General features: G+C 37.6%; 1 protein-coding gene across 3 annotated transcripts; it reads left to right on the top strand.

The window, feature by feature from the left end:
• Window positions 1-126: 126 nt before the first annotated feature.
• Window positions 127-17,501, top strand: INTS13 (integrator complex subunit 13). 3 transcript variants are annotated; one of them, XM_027660814.1, is made up of 18 exons: window positions 127-213; window positions 1,625-1,856; window positions 2,774-2,848; window positions 3,629-3,831; window positions 4,010-4,090; window positions 5,811-5,901; window positions 7,041-7,169; window positions 7,328-7,351; window positions 8,821-8,905; window positions 10,116-10,205; window positions 11,077-11,166; window positions 11,921-12,099; window positions 12,829-12,999; window positions 13,321-13,475; window positions 14,374-14,604; window positions 15,632-15,771; window positions 16,123-16,258; window positions 16,798-17,501. In XM_027660814.1, the coding sequence occupies exons 2-18, from the start codon at window positions 1,632-1,634 to the stop codon at window positions 16,835-16,837; spliced, it is 2,145 nt and encodes a 714-aa protein (XP_027516615.1). In that variant the 5' UTR covers window positions 127-213; window positions 1,625-1,631; the 3' UTR covers window positions 16,838-17,501. The 3 variants fall into 3 exon arrangements, with proteins under 3 accessions (XP_027516615.1, XP_027516617.1, XP_027516616.1); XM_027660815.1 differs by lacking the exon at window positions 127-213 and adding an exon at window positions 347-364; XM_027660816.1 differs by lacking the exon at window positions 7,328-7,351.
• Window positions 17,502-17,737: the final 236 nt, after the last annotated feature.

Below are 17,737 nucleotides of genomic sequence, written 5' to 3'. Positions count from 1 at the left end.
GGGCCCCGCGGGCCCCGCCGAGCCGCCCGCGCAGGGCGAGCAGGGCTCAGCCGCATGGAGGGCGCCCGGCCGGAGGCGACCGCGCCTGGCCCCGTCTAGGGCGGCCCGCGGGGCTCGTCCCTCCTCCTCCTCCGCCGAGCGGGGCAGCGGCCGCGCCCGGGCGCGCCGAGGAGCGGGAGCGGGGCTGCTGCACCACAGGAGGAGCCGGCCCAGGTGAGGAACGCGCAGCGGGCGCCGAACGCTTCACCCGCTCCCCGCGCCTGGTGCTGGGCTCGGGACACGGCACAAACCTCCTCCTCGTCCAACCCGCCACCAAGAGCGAGATGCGGCCCCAGTCTTGACTTGTGTGGTCCTCGTTGCTTTGGTATTTTAGGGGTTTTTTTAAATGAGCTCGTTTGTGGGTGTTTGGAGGTCGTGTGTTTTGTAATTCAGCAGAATTACGCGGAAAAGTAGGTTATTATGGTTTAAACTGACAGAGCTCTCGGTGGTGCCCCGCGACAGGACGAGGAGCAATGGAAACACGAGAAGTTCCACCTCAGCACGAGGAGGAGCTTCTTTATGCCGAGCCCTGGAAGAGCTGCCCAGGAAGGGCGTGGAGTCTCCCCCTCTGGAGACATTCCAAACCCACCTGGGCGCGTCCCTGTGTCACCTGCTCCAGGTGACCTTGCCTTGGACTGGATGGTTTCCAGAGGGCCCTCCCAGCCCCAGCCATTCTGGGATTCTCTGAGACCATATGGAAACATCTGGAAGCTGCATGCATTTGATGGGACGTGTGTGATTGAAGTTCAGTGCTCTGAGTAGCTAGTCTAAGACTAGTCTAAGATTAGTTTTCTTATGTAGTTTGGGTCCCTGAGCAAAGATGTCCACCCTAACACAAGGGTCTGATGTTCTTCCAGAGATAATTCTCTCAGTTGTGCTGTGGGAAAGGAAGACTCAGGCTGTGGATGTGGAACAGGAAGATGCTCCACACTCCATTGCAGAGGGCTCAGGCTGCATAGTTGGGAAGAACACAAAGAGAGCTCCTTTAAGCCTTGCTGGATAAGAAACATTTACACTATGATTTCACACTTGGTGTATTTATCAGTGAGAGACCGAAGTACAGATGCAAATATGAGTTTAAAAATCAAGAGGTGTTTAGCAAAGTAAAGGTTGAAAATCAGTTTAAAGTCTGATTATGCTACTTGAAGTTCTGTAAAGCTTAATCATAAGTTGGTTTTTTCCATGTAACTTTTTTTAGGAAATAAGCTTTAAGTAGGAAGCAGTTTCTGCTTATTTTTTTAAGTTTCTTTTAACTAGGGAAGTGAAGAGGGCAATACTGTGAATTCTTGTTGCCTTCTCAGCAGTATAATCTTTTTTCTGCATTTTTCCTTCTGAGAAAAAATAGTTTCTTCTGGTTATAAACCTAGTCTGCTAAATATGGATTAGTTAGTGTTCAAGAGGAATGTTTGTCTCCATGTAAATAGATTTTTAAAGTGGGGATTTTTGTGTTTTTTAAAAACTCTGAACAGTTCTGTCAAAGTTATAACAGAATCATAGATTAACAGCATGGTTTGGGTTGGAAGGGACCATGGGCAGGGACAGTTTCTACAGTTTCTCCCTGATTTTGATGTCTTGTTTCTTTTAGGAAGAAAATGAAAATATTTTCTGAGTCTCATAAAACTGTTTTCGTGGTGGATCACTGCCCCTACATGGCAGAATCATGCAGGCAACACGTTGAATTCGACATGTTAGTGAAGAACAGGACACAGGGAATTATCCCTCTGGCACCCATCTCCAAGTCCCTATGGACCTGCTCCGTGGAATCATCCATGGAGTACTGTAGAATAATGTATGATATCTTCCCTTTCAAGAAACTGGTAAGTTCTTCCAGCCTTCTTGATGGTATGAGGAATATTTTTCTTTTATATTTAAGTGTTTTAAATAATTAACTGTTGGTTAGATTGAAATATGAAATATAATTTATTATTTAAAATTTCTTTCTGCTGCTGTTACGCTTTACAGCACTTTAAGTTGGTTTTAGTAATATATGAATCCTATAACATATTTAATTTTGGTACCTTTCATTGTCTTACTGTCAGTTTATAACTTAACACAAGAGATGAAGAAGGGCTTTAGGGCATCTTAGAGATTTATTCCCTTGTTGTCCTGAGCTGTAACTTTACAAAAGCTTGTGAGGTATTGCTTCAAACTGAATTTTGTTGCTAGACACACTTGGTAGCTTTTCATAAAGTTTATGGTGTCAACTTTGAAGGAATTCTTGGCTTGAGGAAGAGGTAGGATCACCCTGATACTGCCAGTTTGGGAAAGTGGGAGTGCTTCCTGGCACACACAGTTCCCTGTTTTTCTAAATATGTTTTCCTAGGTGATGTTTTTTAAATTTTGTTGGATATTTGCCTCATGATATACTGTGACAGTCCTTGGAGAATGATGTGCAGTATTGCAGTATTAGATTTTATTTTGTAGGTGTTCTGCTGAAAAGATTGCATAATTATTGAAATACTTAATAATCTGCAGTTCTAATTTGGTGTAGAGATTGGTTTTATGGCTTAAAAATATAAACAGAGTAAGAAGTTGTTACTCATGTTACTAAAGGGAAAACTGAACGTGTCAGGAGTGTGTGATTTTGGTGGTTCGTTGTGTTATTTTGAGTTTACTTTGTCATTGCACATCTCCAGAACATCAGGAAAAAGGAGTGTAATTCATATTTACTTGGATTTGGGGAAATAGCAATATAATATCTGTTATCTTACATATGATTTTTTGATCCTTTCAGGTGAATTTCATTGTGAGTGATTCTGGAGCTCATGTCTTGAATTCTTGGACTCAAGAAGATCAGAACTTGCAGGAGGTATGGTTTGTAGCTGGTCTCTTGTAGGCGTAGTTTAATTGTGAAATAAATAGCAACATTTCAGTATGTTTAGTATGAAATAACTCTGGTTAATTAAAATGTTGGTGGATCTGGTCTGAAATTGTTGCATAACAATTTCAAGTAGCTGCCTGTGAGCCTGGATTACTCTACAGACAGCTTTACAAAATTTAAAGAGTCTCTCACTATAGACTTACATCATTAATTTCGTATTATTTATTTTAATATGTATTTCTTCTGTAATTTGGTGCTACTTATTAAATTCCTTCCTTTTTTTTTAACATTTGCATGGTAGGCAAATAAACCTGTAAGTGCATCATAATACACACACAGAAAATAAACACAAACCATGAGATACATCTGATTTTTTTCCCCAGCCAACAAGAACATCGGTTTGGGGCTTAAAAAGAAACAACACAAAAAACACCCCACAAATAGACAGACAACAAACAAAAAACCCACAACAAATGAAACAAAAAACCCCAACCAACCAAAACTCCCCAAACCAAAACAGAAACAACAAAACCCCCAAAATCTAAACAAAAAATGAGGATATTATATTTTCAAGGCTCAGTAACAATTAATAAATTGAATTCCAGAGGTTGATTTAGGGCCAGATGTTTCCCAGAAGGCCACCAAGATACAATGCTGGTTAGTTGTCCTGTTAGTTTGTCTCCCAACAATATTAATTAGCGTGTTAAAGCGATGACATTCCAGCTGGATGGAAAGGACATCAGTGCTCAGTTCCCTGTTTTTCACCAGCTGATGGCAGCTCTGGCAGCTGTGGGGCCCCCAAACCCCCGAGCAGACCCCGAGTGCTGCAGCATCCTGCATGGGCTGGTGGCAGCAGTGGAGGCTCTGTGCAAGATCACCGAGTACCAGCACGAGGCCCGCACCACGCTCCTGGAGAACGCGGAGCGCGTCGGGAACAGGGGCAGGATCATCTGCATCACCAACGCCAAGAGGTGCGTGGGATCGTGCCCTTCCACCTGTAGAGGGTCATCTCAGACACGAATTAGGTGCCTTCTTTGCCTTATTAGAAGTGTTGTTTATGGACGTCTGGAAATAGAGGAATGTTCAGTGGTGCTTTGAGCCAGAGGGTTGATGATCTGGCATTAAAAGAAATTCCCTATCTTTTTCCAGTGATAGTCACGTTCGGATGCTGGAGGATTGTGTTCAGGAGACCATCCATGAGCATAACAAGCTGGCAGCCAACTCTGACCAGTGAGTATTGCTTTTTACACAGTTACTATTATTATTATTATTGACCTGTGAGTATTGCTTTTTACACACTTTTATTATTCTTGTTATTGTTACTGATGTTATTTTGCTTTTTACACACTTATTATCATTATTATTATCAATAGTATTATCATCATTTTATTGTAATGACCAATATAATCATCAATTTCTATTAATATTATCAATATTTGTTTATTATTGGTTTTCTTGTCTAAAAATATATATTTAATATATATTGATGTATTATAAATGGATAGTAATCTACATCTATTATGTAATATATTTTGGGGCTTAAAATATTAAAATATACTTCTATAAATATATTTAAAATACTTTTATAAGTATATATGTTAATATAATAAATATATAATAATGTGAATATATTGAAATATAATTTTTATAAGTATTTTAAAATCTATTTATATAAATATATTTTTATATAGTATATAAGTATATTAAAATATATATAAGTAATCTATAATATAAAATACATATTAATGTTGTAATATTAATAAATACGCCAAGATACTACTAAAATAAATATTATAATATTATTATTATTGTTGCTTATTATTACTTACTGTTATTTTATTAAGAAGCTTAATTGAGTTTCTCTCACTCTGCACATGCCTGGCATATCCTCTCTGAAATGTGGATGTATTTTTTTAATAAAACTTACTCTCATGAGCTGTTTGAAAGAGTCTGTTAAATAGAAGGTGGTAAATCGTGATATTGTATAAACATTATCTTTCCAGTGTCATCCTTTATCCTCATAGGACAGGTTTTCTTTAGCTTGTTACCTTCTCCATCTTGCCCTAAGAGGAGTCACATAACAGTGCCTCGTTTAATCCTGTGTGTTTCTCAGCAGTAATTCATCTAATGCATCTTTTTCTTGATAATACTGTGTTATTTTTACATTCATCTTTCTTTGACTCTAACAACTTCTTTAAATCTAGTTTTTAATTTCTAAATCACTGTGTTGCCTTGTAAAGTGTACAGTAGCTCGAGATCCTATTCCTGGTTGCACCTCAGGCACTTGAATAGCAGGAGCAGGAGTCTCCTGTGTTTTCCTGCTGCAGTTGCAGTTTCATGGATGTATAAAGGATTTGTCCAGGGAATCAGGTTCTGAGTCCACTGTAAAGACAGAAAAATGGTCTCATTCCTGTAGGTAGAGATGTGAAGCAATGTTTTGATCTTTGAGCCACATTAGGATATAAGCATATATCCAATAACAACAACAACAAAACAACAGTAATAACAATAATAATAATAGTAGTAATAGTAATAATCCTATAATTATATATATCCTATTATAATGATATTACATATCTATGTATTATTTGGGTAGTTGTTTTCATGGTCATGGAATCCCCTTATTAATACCCACTTGGAGGCACAAATCCTCTGTAGTGTCACTTTTTAACTGGGTAAAGCTCAAGAAGGTTGCACCAGTGATATGTCCAAAAAGAAACACAGTGCTGTAACATCTGAAGAGCCACAAATGTTATGTTTTTATTTTTGTTCTGATAAAAGCTTATTTTGAAGTATTTGCTTTGGAAATCATTAGTGTAACCTCCTTTCTACAGGATGCTTTCAGAAACAGCGTGTTGTTAATATATATTTATAATTCTGTGTTGTAGAAATCAAAATGGATTCAATTTCTAGGAGATAGTAGGCTAAACAAAATGCTTTTATTTTTCAGTCTAATGCAGATTCAGAAATGTGAACTGGTGTTAATCCACACATACCCAGTTGGAGAAGACAGCCTGGTTTCAGATCGTCCTAAAAAAGAGGTGAGGAACTAAAAAAGAGAAAACTTATTGCAAATTATTTTTCAGCAGCAAAACCACGTGTGGTGATTGTTGGAAACCATGTACATACAAAATATTTAGCAATGTATTCATCAATTGCTCTGCATTTTACTGTGCTGTCTGTAAGAATGCAAAAAGGCACGAGAAAAAAGTTGTCTCAACACAAAAGGCATCTAGTCCTGCATATTATTTAATAAATAAAAAGGACTGTAACAGCTGCCTTCCTGACATTCTTTTCTTCAAAACTCTGCTGTAGTTGTGCTAAAAAAAAAAGTGAACAGAAGAGAATAAATTGAATTCTAATTCCCTTTGTAAGGCAGTTCACTGGGTTTGGGATTATTTTTTTTTCTTGTTGACTGGGATTTTTGGTGGGTTTTTTTTTGTTTGGGTTTGATTTTGGGTTTCGTATTGGTTTTTTGTTTTGATTTTTTTTTTTTTTGGTTGTTGTTCTTGTTTTTCTAGTTTTGGGGCTTTTGTTTGGTTTTTTTGTTTTGGTTCTGTTTGGTTTTTTTGTTTTGGTTCTGTTTGGTTTTTTGTTTTGGTTTTGTTTGGTGGTTTTTTGTTTTGGTTTTGTTTGGTGGTTTTTTGTTTTGGTTTTGTTTGGTTTGTTGCCGGATTTTGTTGTTTGGGGTTTTTTTGTGTGGGTTTTTTTTGTGTTTGGTTGGGGGGTTTTTTGGTAGTTTTTTTTTTAAGCCCCAAACCAATGTTCTTTTTGGCTGAAGAAAAATCAGATGCATCTCAAGGCTTCTGTTTATTTTCTTTGTGTATATATGATGCACTGACAATCCTTATAAAAATTACTTTGCTCCTGTTACTCAGTAGCTAAAAGAAAGAAAAACTCTTCCTATTAACAATTAATGACCCAGATTTTTTTAGCACTCCGGAATTTTTTTTTCTACCATTTGTAGTAATTGCAATTGTAGCAAGTGGCATAACCTTCAGATTCTGAATTAGATATAATTTGTGCTTCTTCCTTGTTGTTTCCCTTGCTGTGGGTTTTTTGGAAGGTAGTTTTTCCCCTTTACGCTTAGCAGTGTAAATACTTATTTTATGAGTTTTGAATGAACTGTTCCATGATATTAGAGCCTAATCCATGAATTCCACGTGTCCCTTTGTTTCAGCTCTCACCTGTCCTGACCAGTGAAGTTCACAGTGTCCGTGCAGGGAGGCATTTGGCCACAAAATTGAATCTTTTAGTGCAACAACACTTTGATTTGGCTTCAACCACCATCACAAACATCCCCATGAAGGTAATATTGTGTCTACAGCTTTGTGTGAACTTGCTACATCACTTCTAAATTTGTTTGAAAACTTTTTGATGTTTATTTTAATTGAATTTTTACATTGTTTTTCTCTCCATATCATATTTTCTGTTTTGTTTTGTTTTTGTTTTTTTTTATTTTATTAGCCCACATTCAATGTCTGTGACCAGGTTAGTAAAAATCAAGAAGGGGGAAATAAAAAAAAGTAAAGAAGGATCACAGAACAAAAAAGTTGTATTGCTGAGTCTCAATTTTTGATGTAGCAATACAAGTGTTATTTCAGTTCTGTTTGTATTACTTTATATAAATATATAATCTTATTTACCTCAGATTAATTTGTCTGTGATTCTTTTATCTTTTTCTAGTTGTGTTTAGATATTCTTGACCCTTGTGCATTATAGTGGCATAGTGAGTCTCTTTTTCCTCTGTTTCATTACCATGCCCACCCAACATAAAGGTGTTTGTAACTGAGAGCTGGGTTTTGACTCAGGGTTTCCCGGTAGGTTTTCTAGTTTGAAGATCCATGAACAAGAAACTGGGACAGGATATCGCTGGTTAAGAAACGTATCCAATTAAATCTTGTGGTAGAAGTTGTTTATGTCCCTGTTTTAATATATTTTGCAACTGAGAATGTCAAGGATTAAGTTGACAGTCATTTTCTGATAAGGCAGCAAGAGAAATTTGAAACAGAAGTGTCAGTATTCAAACAAACAAAAAGGGCAGGGGCAGGTTACTTCCATGATTTAAAAAATCCATTGCCTTCTGATACAGTCAATCAGCAATTGCATCTTTGAAAACTAGCGGTATTGTATGGATTTTACAAGTTAAAACATGATATTAAAATTATTTTCACAGCTTTAATGAAACTTTGAGCATGGGTCGTGGCATCAATGTGACTTAAGTTTGCAAATACCTTGTCTGAAACTTTCTGACCTGTGTGCTGCTGTTATGCTTCTCCCTTCTGCCTTTGTCCTTATAGTGATAGACTGTGTTGGGTTTTCTGTGGGTTTTTTATCTCCTTTTTTTTTTTTTAAATTTTTGTTTTTAAACTTGGAATAAATTACCAAACTTACTGTTCTGTTTTTGCTAGTCCTCTGTGGCTGTCTAAAGATGCAGTGTCCTCTTTGCGGAACGACACTGTGAAATTATCAGAGTGTAAAGAGGTGCACTCTTAGATCTTCTAAGTGGAAGGAAATGATAGTAAGTTCAAAGTGTGGTTTTTGGGTTGGATTCTTAAGATGTTTAATTATGAAAAGTAATTGTCACTTTGCCCTGCAGTGACCATTTGTTGCTCAGACAGTTGTAACTGCTGGTAGTATCCAACATATTGTAGTTTTCCTTCCCTGATTTAAATAAAGCCTAATTTTTATCTCTCTTACACTATGCAACTTGTCATGAAACCTGTAAAAAGAGGAAGAGGGTTCCAAAAAAAAAAAGAGAAAAAGCAGGTGGCTGCACCTTTAAACAGCTCAGGGAGTAGTTTCCTCAGCGTTGCAATCCCATTGTTGTCTGAGGCACGTTGGAGACTTTTTTTGTTTCTTTCTGGAGTGAAAGGTAAATGTAGAATGATTCCTTTCTGAAAATGGTGGCCTTTAACCAAAGTAATTATATTCCTTCTTTCTGCCTTTCTGTTTTTAAGGAAGAACAACATGCTAATACATCAGCCAACTATGATGTGGAGTTGCTTCATCACAAAGAGGCACATGTTGACTTTTTAAAGAGTGGTGAGTAGAAATAGGCCTCCAAAGGTGGCTTTGGATCAACTAGCTGGAATTATTCACAAAGAAAGGTTGTGAGCTTCAAATTTGTGGAAATTTCAGGCTAGAGGAGCAGATTCTTCAGTTCCTTGCAACCCAAAAAACTTCCCTTGTAATGATGGCATTGGAGTTTTACTCATTATTGGCGTGTTTTAATACAGTAATAAGGATATGGCAGTGAAAAAAGAGGTCATTTTTACATATGTTCAGGATATTTCTGTGAGATTTGAAATACCTCCTATTTTCTTTCTGAATTTGGAAGTATTACCCAGTGTTCCTCTGCAGTGAGTTTTTAATAACTCGAGGTTAGAAAAACACAACACTAAGCCTTATGCAAAATTATTTTGTAGAGGAAACAGTACTTGATGTAAAATTTTGTTAATAAATCAGATTAGAACTTCTGTATTAGTGGAATTAAAAGTCCTATGGTCCATAAATAGCCATTTTGGAGAGTTAGTGCCTTTTTTCCTCGTAAGGGGATTACCATTACTATGAGGAAAAGGAAGGAACTCCTCTGTCATCTGTCCCCCATATTTTAGTAGAGTGTAGGATTAAAGGCTGATGGAAAAGAATAAAGTGTCACAGTAATGAATTGGGACTCACCTGAATTTGTATTAAGATATTGAAAGCTTAAAGTTTTATTGGAAGGGCTCAGAAGTAGTTTTATAATAACTTTTGCAGGTTAATAAGCACATCAAACTAATCTTTCTTGTGTAAATGTCTGATATGAAACAAAACTTGTAAGATTAGACTCTACCCTGCCCACTTTGTTGCTGGCCCAACCCAGCGGTGTTGCCTGGTGATATCTGTGTTTTTCCTTCCAAATATTGTGGATTTGGGCATCTTCAGGGACTGTGTAATTCTGAAACTTCATGCAGAACTCAGTTAATTCTTTCCTGAGACAATATGAGCCAAAGATCATAAAGACTCTTAAAGCTCACTAGAAGAAATGTAGTTTAATGTAGAAGAGTATTGATAATATCTGGTTTAAGGCTCTCAGGTGGCTTTTGCAGGACCAGTTACCAGTGAGACCTTGTATGAAGGGATTTTAATAATAAAACATGTCTGGTCAGTATATGATCATGTTTATGTATTTTGTACCTTAAAAGTTCAGAGTTGTTTTGCTGTAGTAAAGAAAATGTGGTTGATCACCCCCTTTTTCTGCCTTTCTCTGCAGGTGATAATCACGTGGGTGGCAATAGCAGAGAAGGCACTTTTAAGGAAACTGTTACATTGAAATGGTGCACCCCTCGGACAAACAGTGTGGGTAGGTAGCATGGAACCTTCCAGAGCTGGTTTTGAGCTGGTGTTGAGCACTGTCCCCTCCGTGTACTGTGAGAACCTGCACAAGGAGGGGATTTGCTCCTTGCTTTTACCTCTGGCTCTATAAGCTCTGAGCACACCCTGCTTTACTAATGGTCGTACTCGTTTGGGTATGAGGTGAGAGAGATGCAATGCTTTTATTGCTTTGATTTTTAATTTGCTCTGAAGTATCATGAAATTGTTCCTTAACTAAAATTATTTGCCCCTCCCACAGGGCCTCATCAGTTCCACAGTGTTTTTTTTATCATAGTGGCTTTGAGATGTTGAATTCTTTTCAGTTTTAATTATTGTTTTGGGGGTGTGGGATCAGAGTACTGTCTTTACTATAAAAGGTTTATAAGGAAATTAAATGTATCCAATGCTACTATCAGTAGACTAGTCCCTCTGTATTACTTTCTGAGTAAGGGAGAGATCTCTACCCAAGTCTGAGTAGAGGAGGGAAAGGGAATTCCTGAGGTAACACAGGAATCCCCTGGAGACTATTAGCAATAAATGTTGACTCATTGAGCCAGCAAGTCAAAAATACAGATAAGAGACTATACACTGAAATATTTCAAGAGATAAAGAGCTGGGGTTCCTGTTGGAAGCAGGGCTTGGGAATGTCTTGGGGTCTCAGAGCTGAGGGGGCTTGGGAATCCTCCCAGTGAACCATTGCAAGGAGATGGTGAAGGGAGCAGGCTTTGAGATTGAGAGGCATCCAGACCTTTTAGTTCTGCTGGTTGTGAACTAACTTCCTCCTCTTCCTTTTATTTTGTGGATTGTTTTTCCTGTCTGTGGAGTTGCACTCAACCTCTCTGCTCATTTCTGTTTTTCAGAGCTGCACTATTGCACTGGAGCATACAGAATTTCACCAGTAGATGTAAATAGCAGACCTTCTTCATGCCTTACAAACTTCCTCCTCAATGGTAAATTTGTGTGCTTGGCTAATTATTTAATGTTTTAATTTTCAATACTGCAATTAGAGTACTTAGCACATTTTGGGTTGTGTATCACTAAATGTCTACACACTGTAAAAATATCAAGTTTGTTGTAACATGCCCTATAAATAAGAGAAGAAAGTTGTTAAATGTCCTCAAAGGTGAATGGGATTGTTTTGAAACTTCAAGATGGGAGAAAAGATGTAAAGAAGGAACAAGTATTAAAATCAATGTTTGTATGTTTGCAAGCAAAATTGCATTACAAACATCCTTTCAATGAAATGTTTTCTTCAGTCAAGTAATTTGAATGTCTAAATGTGCAGTGGTTTCATTAAAAAGTATTTTCATGTATTTTTCTCTAAAGATTCTATACTGAAAAAATACTTTTGGTTAATAAAAATGAACCAAAATAATTAGCATATTTCAGATATTTTTGCTATTTTTACTCCCTCATAACAAACAACTTATTTGAAGAATGTACCCTTTTATGCATAGTTTGTTTTACTGGAAACAAGGCAAAGGAAGTTTTACTCCTCTGTCTCCCAAGAAACTACATCCATTTCAAGCACTAAGAACAGGTATCAACTGATGCCTTTACACCCAAGTGGTTATTTTATTACTTCTTGGAAGTTGGTTCTAATGAGGATGTTTCTGCAGTAGAGCCGTTTCATATTTATTTATGTAGTTTTAATTAAAAATTGCAGCAGGCAGTAACTAATAAAACTGATCCCATTCCCAACAGGTCGTTCAGTTTTGTTGGAACAGCCACGCAAGTCTGGCTCCAAAGTCATAAGTCACATGCTCAGCAGCCACGGAGGGGAAATATTTTTGCATGTTTTAAGCAGCTCCAGGTCAATTCTAGAAGATCCCCCATCAATTAGTGAAGGGTGTGGTGGAAGAGTCACTGACTACAGGATTACAGTAAGATCCTTTAGTTTTTTTTTTCTTCTGAACTGTTGCTCCTCTTCTGCATCACAGTAGATGTGTGAAGGAAGTGTTGGTGCACTTTCTGGAGAACTGGAGTGGATTGCATGGCCAAACTTTCTTTGTACTAATATTTAATACAAAATAGTACATCTGCTTGTTCTACTTCATAAAATACTTGCTGTGTCAAAGAAGTACTTGCCTCCTTATGCACTATGAGTGTTTAAATTTGTTCTGGGTCTAGAATAACATTTTTCTTGGTAAATTTTTCCTGTGGGTGGGATACACATAGGACTATCTCCCAGTTATTGTCGGAAGGATAGATTGCACAGGAATGGTTTGTACAATAAATAGAAAAGATGAAGTTGTCAGCTTTGAACCCTGGTATGGAGCAGACAATCAGCTGGCATTAATTTTGCATTTCCTTTATTTTTTTCAACATATCCTTTGTATCTCTTGTAAACAAGCAGAATGGCCTCTGGAAAAATATGGTATAACTCTTACCATACATGAAATACCTTGCAGATCCAGAAGGCCTCCTCCTGGATTTTTAACCCACGTTTGTATACCACTATTTTTATGTTCACCACGTGAAAGCTGGAAAAGGGCTCAGGTTGGCAGGGCCAGGGAGAGCAGAGGGGGTGGTGCAGGTTAGTGATAAGCCCATTCAGTGAAAGTTCCTGTGTTAGAGAAATGCCTAATTGTATCTTGTTTGGTTATCATTAGGATTTTGGTGAATTTATGAGGGAAAACCGATTAACTCCTTTTCTAGAGCCCAGATATAAGATCGACGGAAGTCTTGAAATTCCACTGGAACGTGCAAAAGATCAGTTAGAGAAACACACTCGTTACTGGCCTATGATTATTTCTCAGACCACCATCTTCAACATGCAAGCTGTAAGTAATCTTTTGTTCTCTTCTAGATTAAGTTTCACCTTGCCACTTGATGAATTATTAACTCTGTTGTTATGATAAATCACCACAAAATCAGTTTATTTTTGCTGATGTACTCTGTATTTAATGCAGTAGGTTATTGGGATGCCATCTAAATGGGGTGGAATTTTTGAGCTGGGTAAAGAAAACACACATCTGTTTATACCTGCTCAGAGTTATTGCTAAATTTAGGATAAGAGGGTGGGATTTTGTTGTGTGTTCCGTGGTTCCATTGCCTTTCATTTACACACAGATTGTCTCATTGGCTTCTCTTTTGTCTTGCAGGTGGTGCCATTGGCCAGTGTGATTGTAAAGGAGGCAATGACTGATGAGGATGTTCTGAACTGTCAAAAGACAATTTACAATTTGGTCGACATGGAGAGGAAAAATGATCCACTGCCCATTTCAACTGTTGGTACCAGAGGAAAGGGGCCAAAAAGGTGACATACATCTCTCTCTTTGTTCATGCTGGAATTCTATCAGAAATACTTTAATGTTTTCATACCAAATTTTCAAAATATAGCCAGAAATAATATATAGTAAACTTAAATGTATGTACTGTGAATCCTTTGCCTGTCTCATTGAAGGGCTGTCACAGTACTGTACATTGGGGAAAAGAACTCCATCAATTTATTACCCAAGAATTTTAAGTGTGATAAAAAATATGAAAGCAGAGATAGTCATTGTGATTGATACAAGTTGGACAGTCAAAGTGGAATCATTTCCAATTAATAAAAAGAAAAACTTAAGCATGTTATAAGTGAATGATGCTTTCAAATTGGGATATATTAGAATAGTCAAATCCTTTTGAAACAGTTACTTAAAATATGGGATGCTTCTTTAAAACAAGCATAGAATCCTGATATCTCAGTCACTGTGATGTGTGTGTTGTGTTTCCAAGAACTGGCTGAAAAGACATTAAGATACAGATTTGCCCACAGGACTGGAAGTTATTTACGGTAATGTGGTGCAATTCCTTTTTATTTCTTAATCCACAGAATTTAATAATAATTAATTTGCATGTCAGTACATGACATTGCATAGTTAGCAAACACCTGAGAGGTTTCATAAGTGCCTTTTGGCAGTGAGATCTTGTGAAAAATGTGATGTGTCAGTTAACATAAGTAATTTCAATTTAAACTTGATTCTGAGTGTTAATTGGGAAATGTGGAATGCAGTGTACAGGTGGACAGACCTCCAGTACAGGAGGACAGGGAATTTATTTGGAGTTATTTTTGATTTTGGAGGTTCTTTCTTTGTTTCTTAAGGTCTACTTTTTATTTAGTGGTTTAGTGATTCACGAAACCCTGACTGTTTCTTTTTCCTGGCCTTTCTCAGGGATGAGCAGTACCGGATCATGTGGAACGAGCTGGAGACCCTGGTTCGAGCACACATAAACAACTCTGACAAGCACCAGCGGGTCCTGGAGTGCCTGATGGCCTGCAGGAGCAAACCCCCTGAGGAAGAGGAGCGCAAGAAACGGGGCAGGAAGAGGGAAGACAAGGAGGACAAGTCAGAGAAGTTGGGCAAAGACTATGAGTCAGATAAACCATGGCAAGAATCAGAGAGGTGCGTTTTCCAAAGTGAAATAAAATTGGAGCATAATAATTCTTGTTGTTTTGGATCAGTAAATATTAGCAGGCTTGGTAAATGGGCATCTTATTACAGTGCCTGCTTAGTGGACTTCTCAAATTCCCATTTTTGCAAGCAGTGTGGTTCTTGGGCCAGTTGTTGCCCCCTTTGCAGGGCCTTTTAGCTTGAGAGGTTGCTGCTCTTGGGTTTTATTGTAACCATATCACCTATTAGACATTAAACTGCTTTATAGAAATACAGAGCATGGCTTAAAACTCAGACAGTTATCTTCTTTTAAGCTCTAGATAGTTTAGTGTTCAGGTAGATCAACAATTTGAATTGATTTGGCCCTTCAGTTGAACGTCAGGATTAATGTCCATGTACCTACTATCTCTAATTCCTGTTACTGTTTGAGCTTGTCTGAGTGTTAAGGATCTATCAGTCTGTTCTGGTTTTCTTCTTTCAAACTATTCTAAAGAGATCAAAAAGCTTAATTTGCATGTGTTTTGTGCATGCTGTGATCATTTCAGATAGGAGGACCTTTTCACCTTTATTGTCACTATCACTGTGACTCTTCATGCCTTTCTGTGCATGATCAAATCCATTTCTACAACTGCTTTTAGTTTCAAATGTGGAATGAAAATGGGGACTAGGATAAAAGGGTTTGCTATAGAATGGGTCTGAATTCACCTAGAAAAGGTAACAGGAAACTGTGTGTGTTTTTGTATGTTCATTGTTACTTAGTCTTTCCTTCAGAATTCAGACTAATCAACTGTCTCAACAACTACAGTATAAATACTGCTGACTAACTGAAGTGAAATTTTATTTTAAGATCCTTCCCTTTACAAAAGGCTTTATCCAGAAGATTATTTGGCTAGTCTTCCCTGTTGTTTTTCACCCATTCCAAGGGGTCAAAAGAAATTTTCTTATTATATGGGTTCTGAACTATTTTGTGAAGTACAGAACAGTATTAAGAATTATGGTCTGCTATTTTTCTTCACTCTTCTCCTTCCCTCTCCAAAAGGTTAAAAGGTCTTTTGGATCGGGAGAAAGAAGAACTGGCAGAAGCTGAGGTTATCAAAGATTCCCCTGATTCTCCTGAGCCCCCCAACAAAAAGCCTCTTATTACAATGGATGAAATGCCCACAGCTGAAAAGGCAAAAGGTAAACCAGAAGAACTGCAGCATTTATTATTTCTTTTAAAGATAGATGTTATTGCATCACTCTGTATTTTCTAAAGGAATGAGGTGAAACGTTTTTGAGTGGAAGCTAAGTCAGTGAAGATAATTTTTGATGTTGAGATTCTGCATTTAAAGCAGAGTCCTTCTCATGTGGAACAACTCCTCAGTTGTTATCATTTTGCATATTTTGTGTTTATTCAGCCTCTTTTATAAGGCTGTTTAATATTAGTGGTTTTGACATGTACTACCATAGTCTGTAATTCTTTTAAGCCATTATAATGGTTTAAGAATTCAGAAATTAAATCACTTAGACTCTTTTTACTTGGAATTTTAGGGCCAATGTCCTTGCTGTCCTTATGGAGCAACAGAATTAACACTGCCAACTCTAGGAAACACCAGGAATTTATTGGTCGTTTGAACTCTGTCAACAACAAAGCTGAGCTGTATCAACATCTGAAAGAGGAAAATGGGTTTGTATCAGTAAATAAAGCACTATAGCTGGTGTCAGTGTGGAGGAACACTTCAGTTTACAGCATTAGAGACTATTCTTCTGAGGATTAAAATGTATAAATACACTTCTTTGCCTTTAGTGTTGATGGAGGAGCTACAAAACAACCTCCTCTTTAGTCACTAAGGTGATGGTAGTCAAGGGTCAGTGTGAGAGGGGTGAAAAGGGGTGAAGTCCTTGAAACAAACTGCCAAGGGTCAAGTTTTCCAAATGGATTCCCTAGTCACATGAATATTCTCTAGACACAGGAATATTTTGTCTTTTGGTGAGGTTGATAGTGGATGGCTTTTCACAATTGTTACTGGAATGTTCCTGTGCAGAAACCTCTCTGATGGCTGCTCAGAGAAGTAGGAGGAGGAGATAAGATAGTTGGGGCAGGGGAAGACAGGATGGTCAGTGATGGAAAAACTAATTATGAAAGTCTTTAAGTCTGATAGGTTTTTTCTGAAGCTGTTTATCACATTTCCAATAACAAGCCTCACCACTTGTTTTGCATTTCAGAATGGAAACAACAGAAAATGGAAAAGCGGGCCGGCAGTGATGGCTCATTCTGTTCCTTTGGACAAAACTTGGCCAAATCCTAGAAATATTTAATGCTGGAATTGCTCTTGGTACTGTTTCAATACAATTGTATAGCTCTGGTTGGATTGGTTTTTACATTTTTTCTATTCCTATTTTTGCTATGAAATACGAAATCCGCATATCACGTGAAACAAGCTGTGTGCAAACAGGAGCTGTCCTGAAGCATTCCCAGTTGTGCTTTGGGATGAAGAAAACCCCTGCTCCCATGGACTAAATCAAGTAATCCAAAATGTTAGTCAGCTTAAAGTCCTTTCCCAGAAGTACTGGTTAATATTTCCAAATCAGTGATGGTTTAAAAAAAATATTCGAGTGATTTGTAATAAGCTGATAACATTGTTAATTTTGGTTCATGAAAACTTTTATTTATATGAAACTTCCTCAGGAGTCCAGAATTATGGAAAAGACCTCGCACTGAGTCACTGAGCTGAGAAAATGCCAGTCTTGGTTTGCAATTAAGGGGTGGGAGGGTGAGGGGTTTTACAGATAAAAACTGTTGGTTTTAAAAACTGTTGACTTTTAAAAATTGAATGGAAATGGTCTTTAGAAAGCAAGGCCTTTCAGGTTGTTGTGTTGGAGTTAAGGCTTTGTAAGCAGAAGTAAAATAAATTTTTTGCTAATAATTATTTTTCTGATGGAGTGTGCTCTCTAAGACACTGGTGGTTTTAGGTCTGAGCTCTTTGAAGAGACTTAGTCTGAATATTAATGGCTGTGCAATAACAAAGTAGGTGATCTATCTTCAGTTTCTTTGAGTAGAGCCTCTTTTTCTCTTACTGGAGAGTAGAATTCTCAGCTGGGAAAACTTCCTGTGATCTAATCCTTTCTGAGCTCTCCAAGTGCCTCAGCCTTCCTCTCATCTGCA

The sequence above is a fragment of the Corapipo altera genome, unplaced genomic scaffold, assembly GCF_003945725.1.
Source record: "Corapipo altera isolate COAL_440 unplaced genomic scaffold, ASM394572v1 239, whole genome shotgun sequence".
Classification (NCBI taxonomy): Eukaryota; Metazoa; Chordata; class Aves; order Passeriformes; family Pipridae; genus Corapipo; species Corapipo altera.
The sequence above is the reverse complement of the archived record's forward strand: the minus strand, read 5'-3'. Positions and strand labels throughout refer to the sequence as shown.

Excerpts from the sequence above, each read along its gene's own strand:
- INTS13 (XM_027660814.1), top strand. The coding sequence starts at position 1,632 with ATGAAAATATTTTCTGAGTCTCATAAAACTGTTTTCGTGGTGGATCAC. Across the intron at positions 1,857-2,773 it reads TCTTCCCTTTCAAGAAACTG|GTGAATTTCATTGTGAGTGA; the intron begins GTAAGTTCTTCC and ends TGATCCTTTCAG. Across the intron at positions 7,352-8,820 it reads CATTCAATGTCTGTGACCAG|GAAGAACAACATGCTAATAC; the intron begins GTTAGTAAAAAT and ends TCTGTTTTTAAG.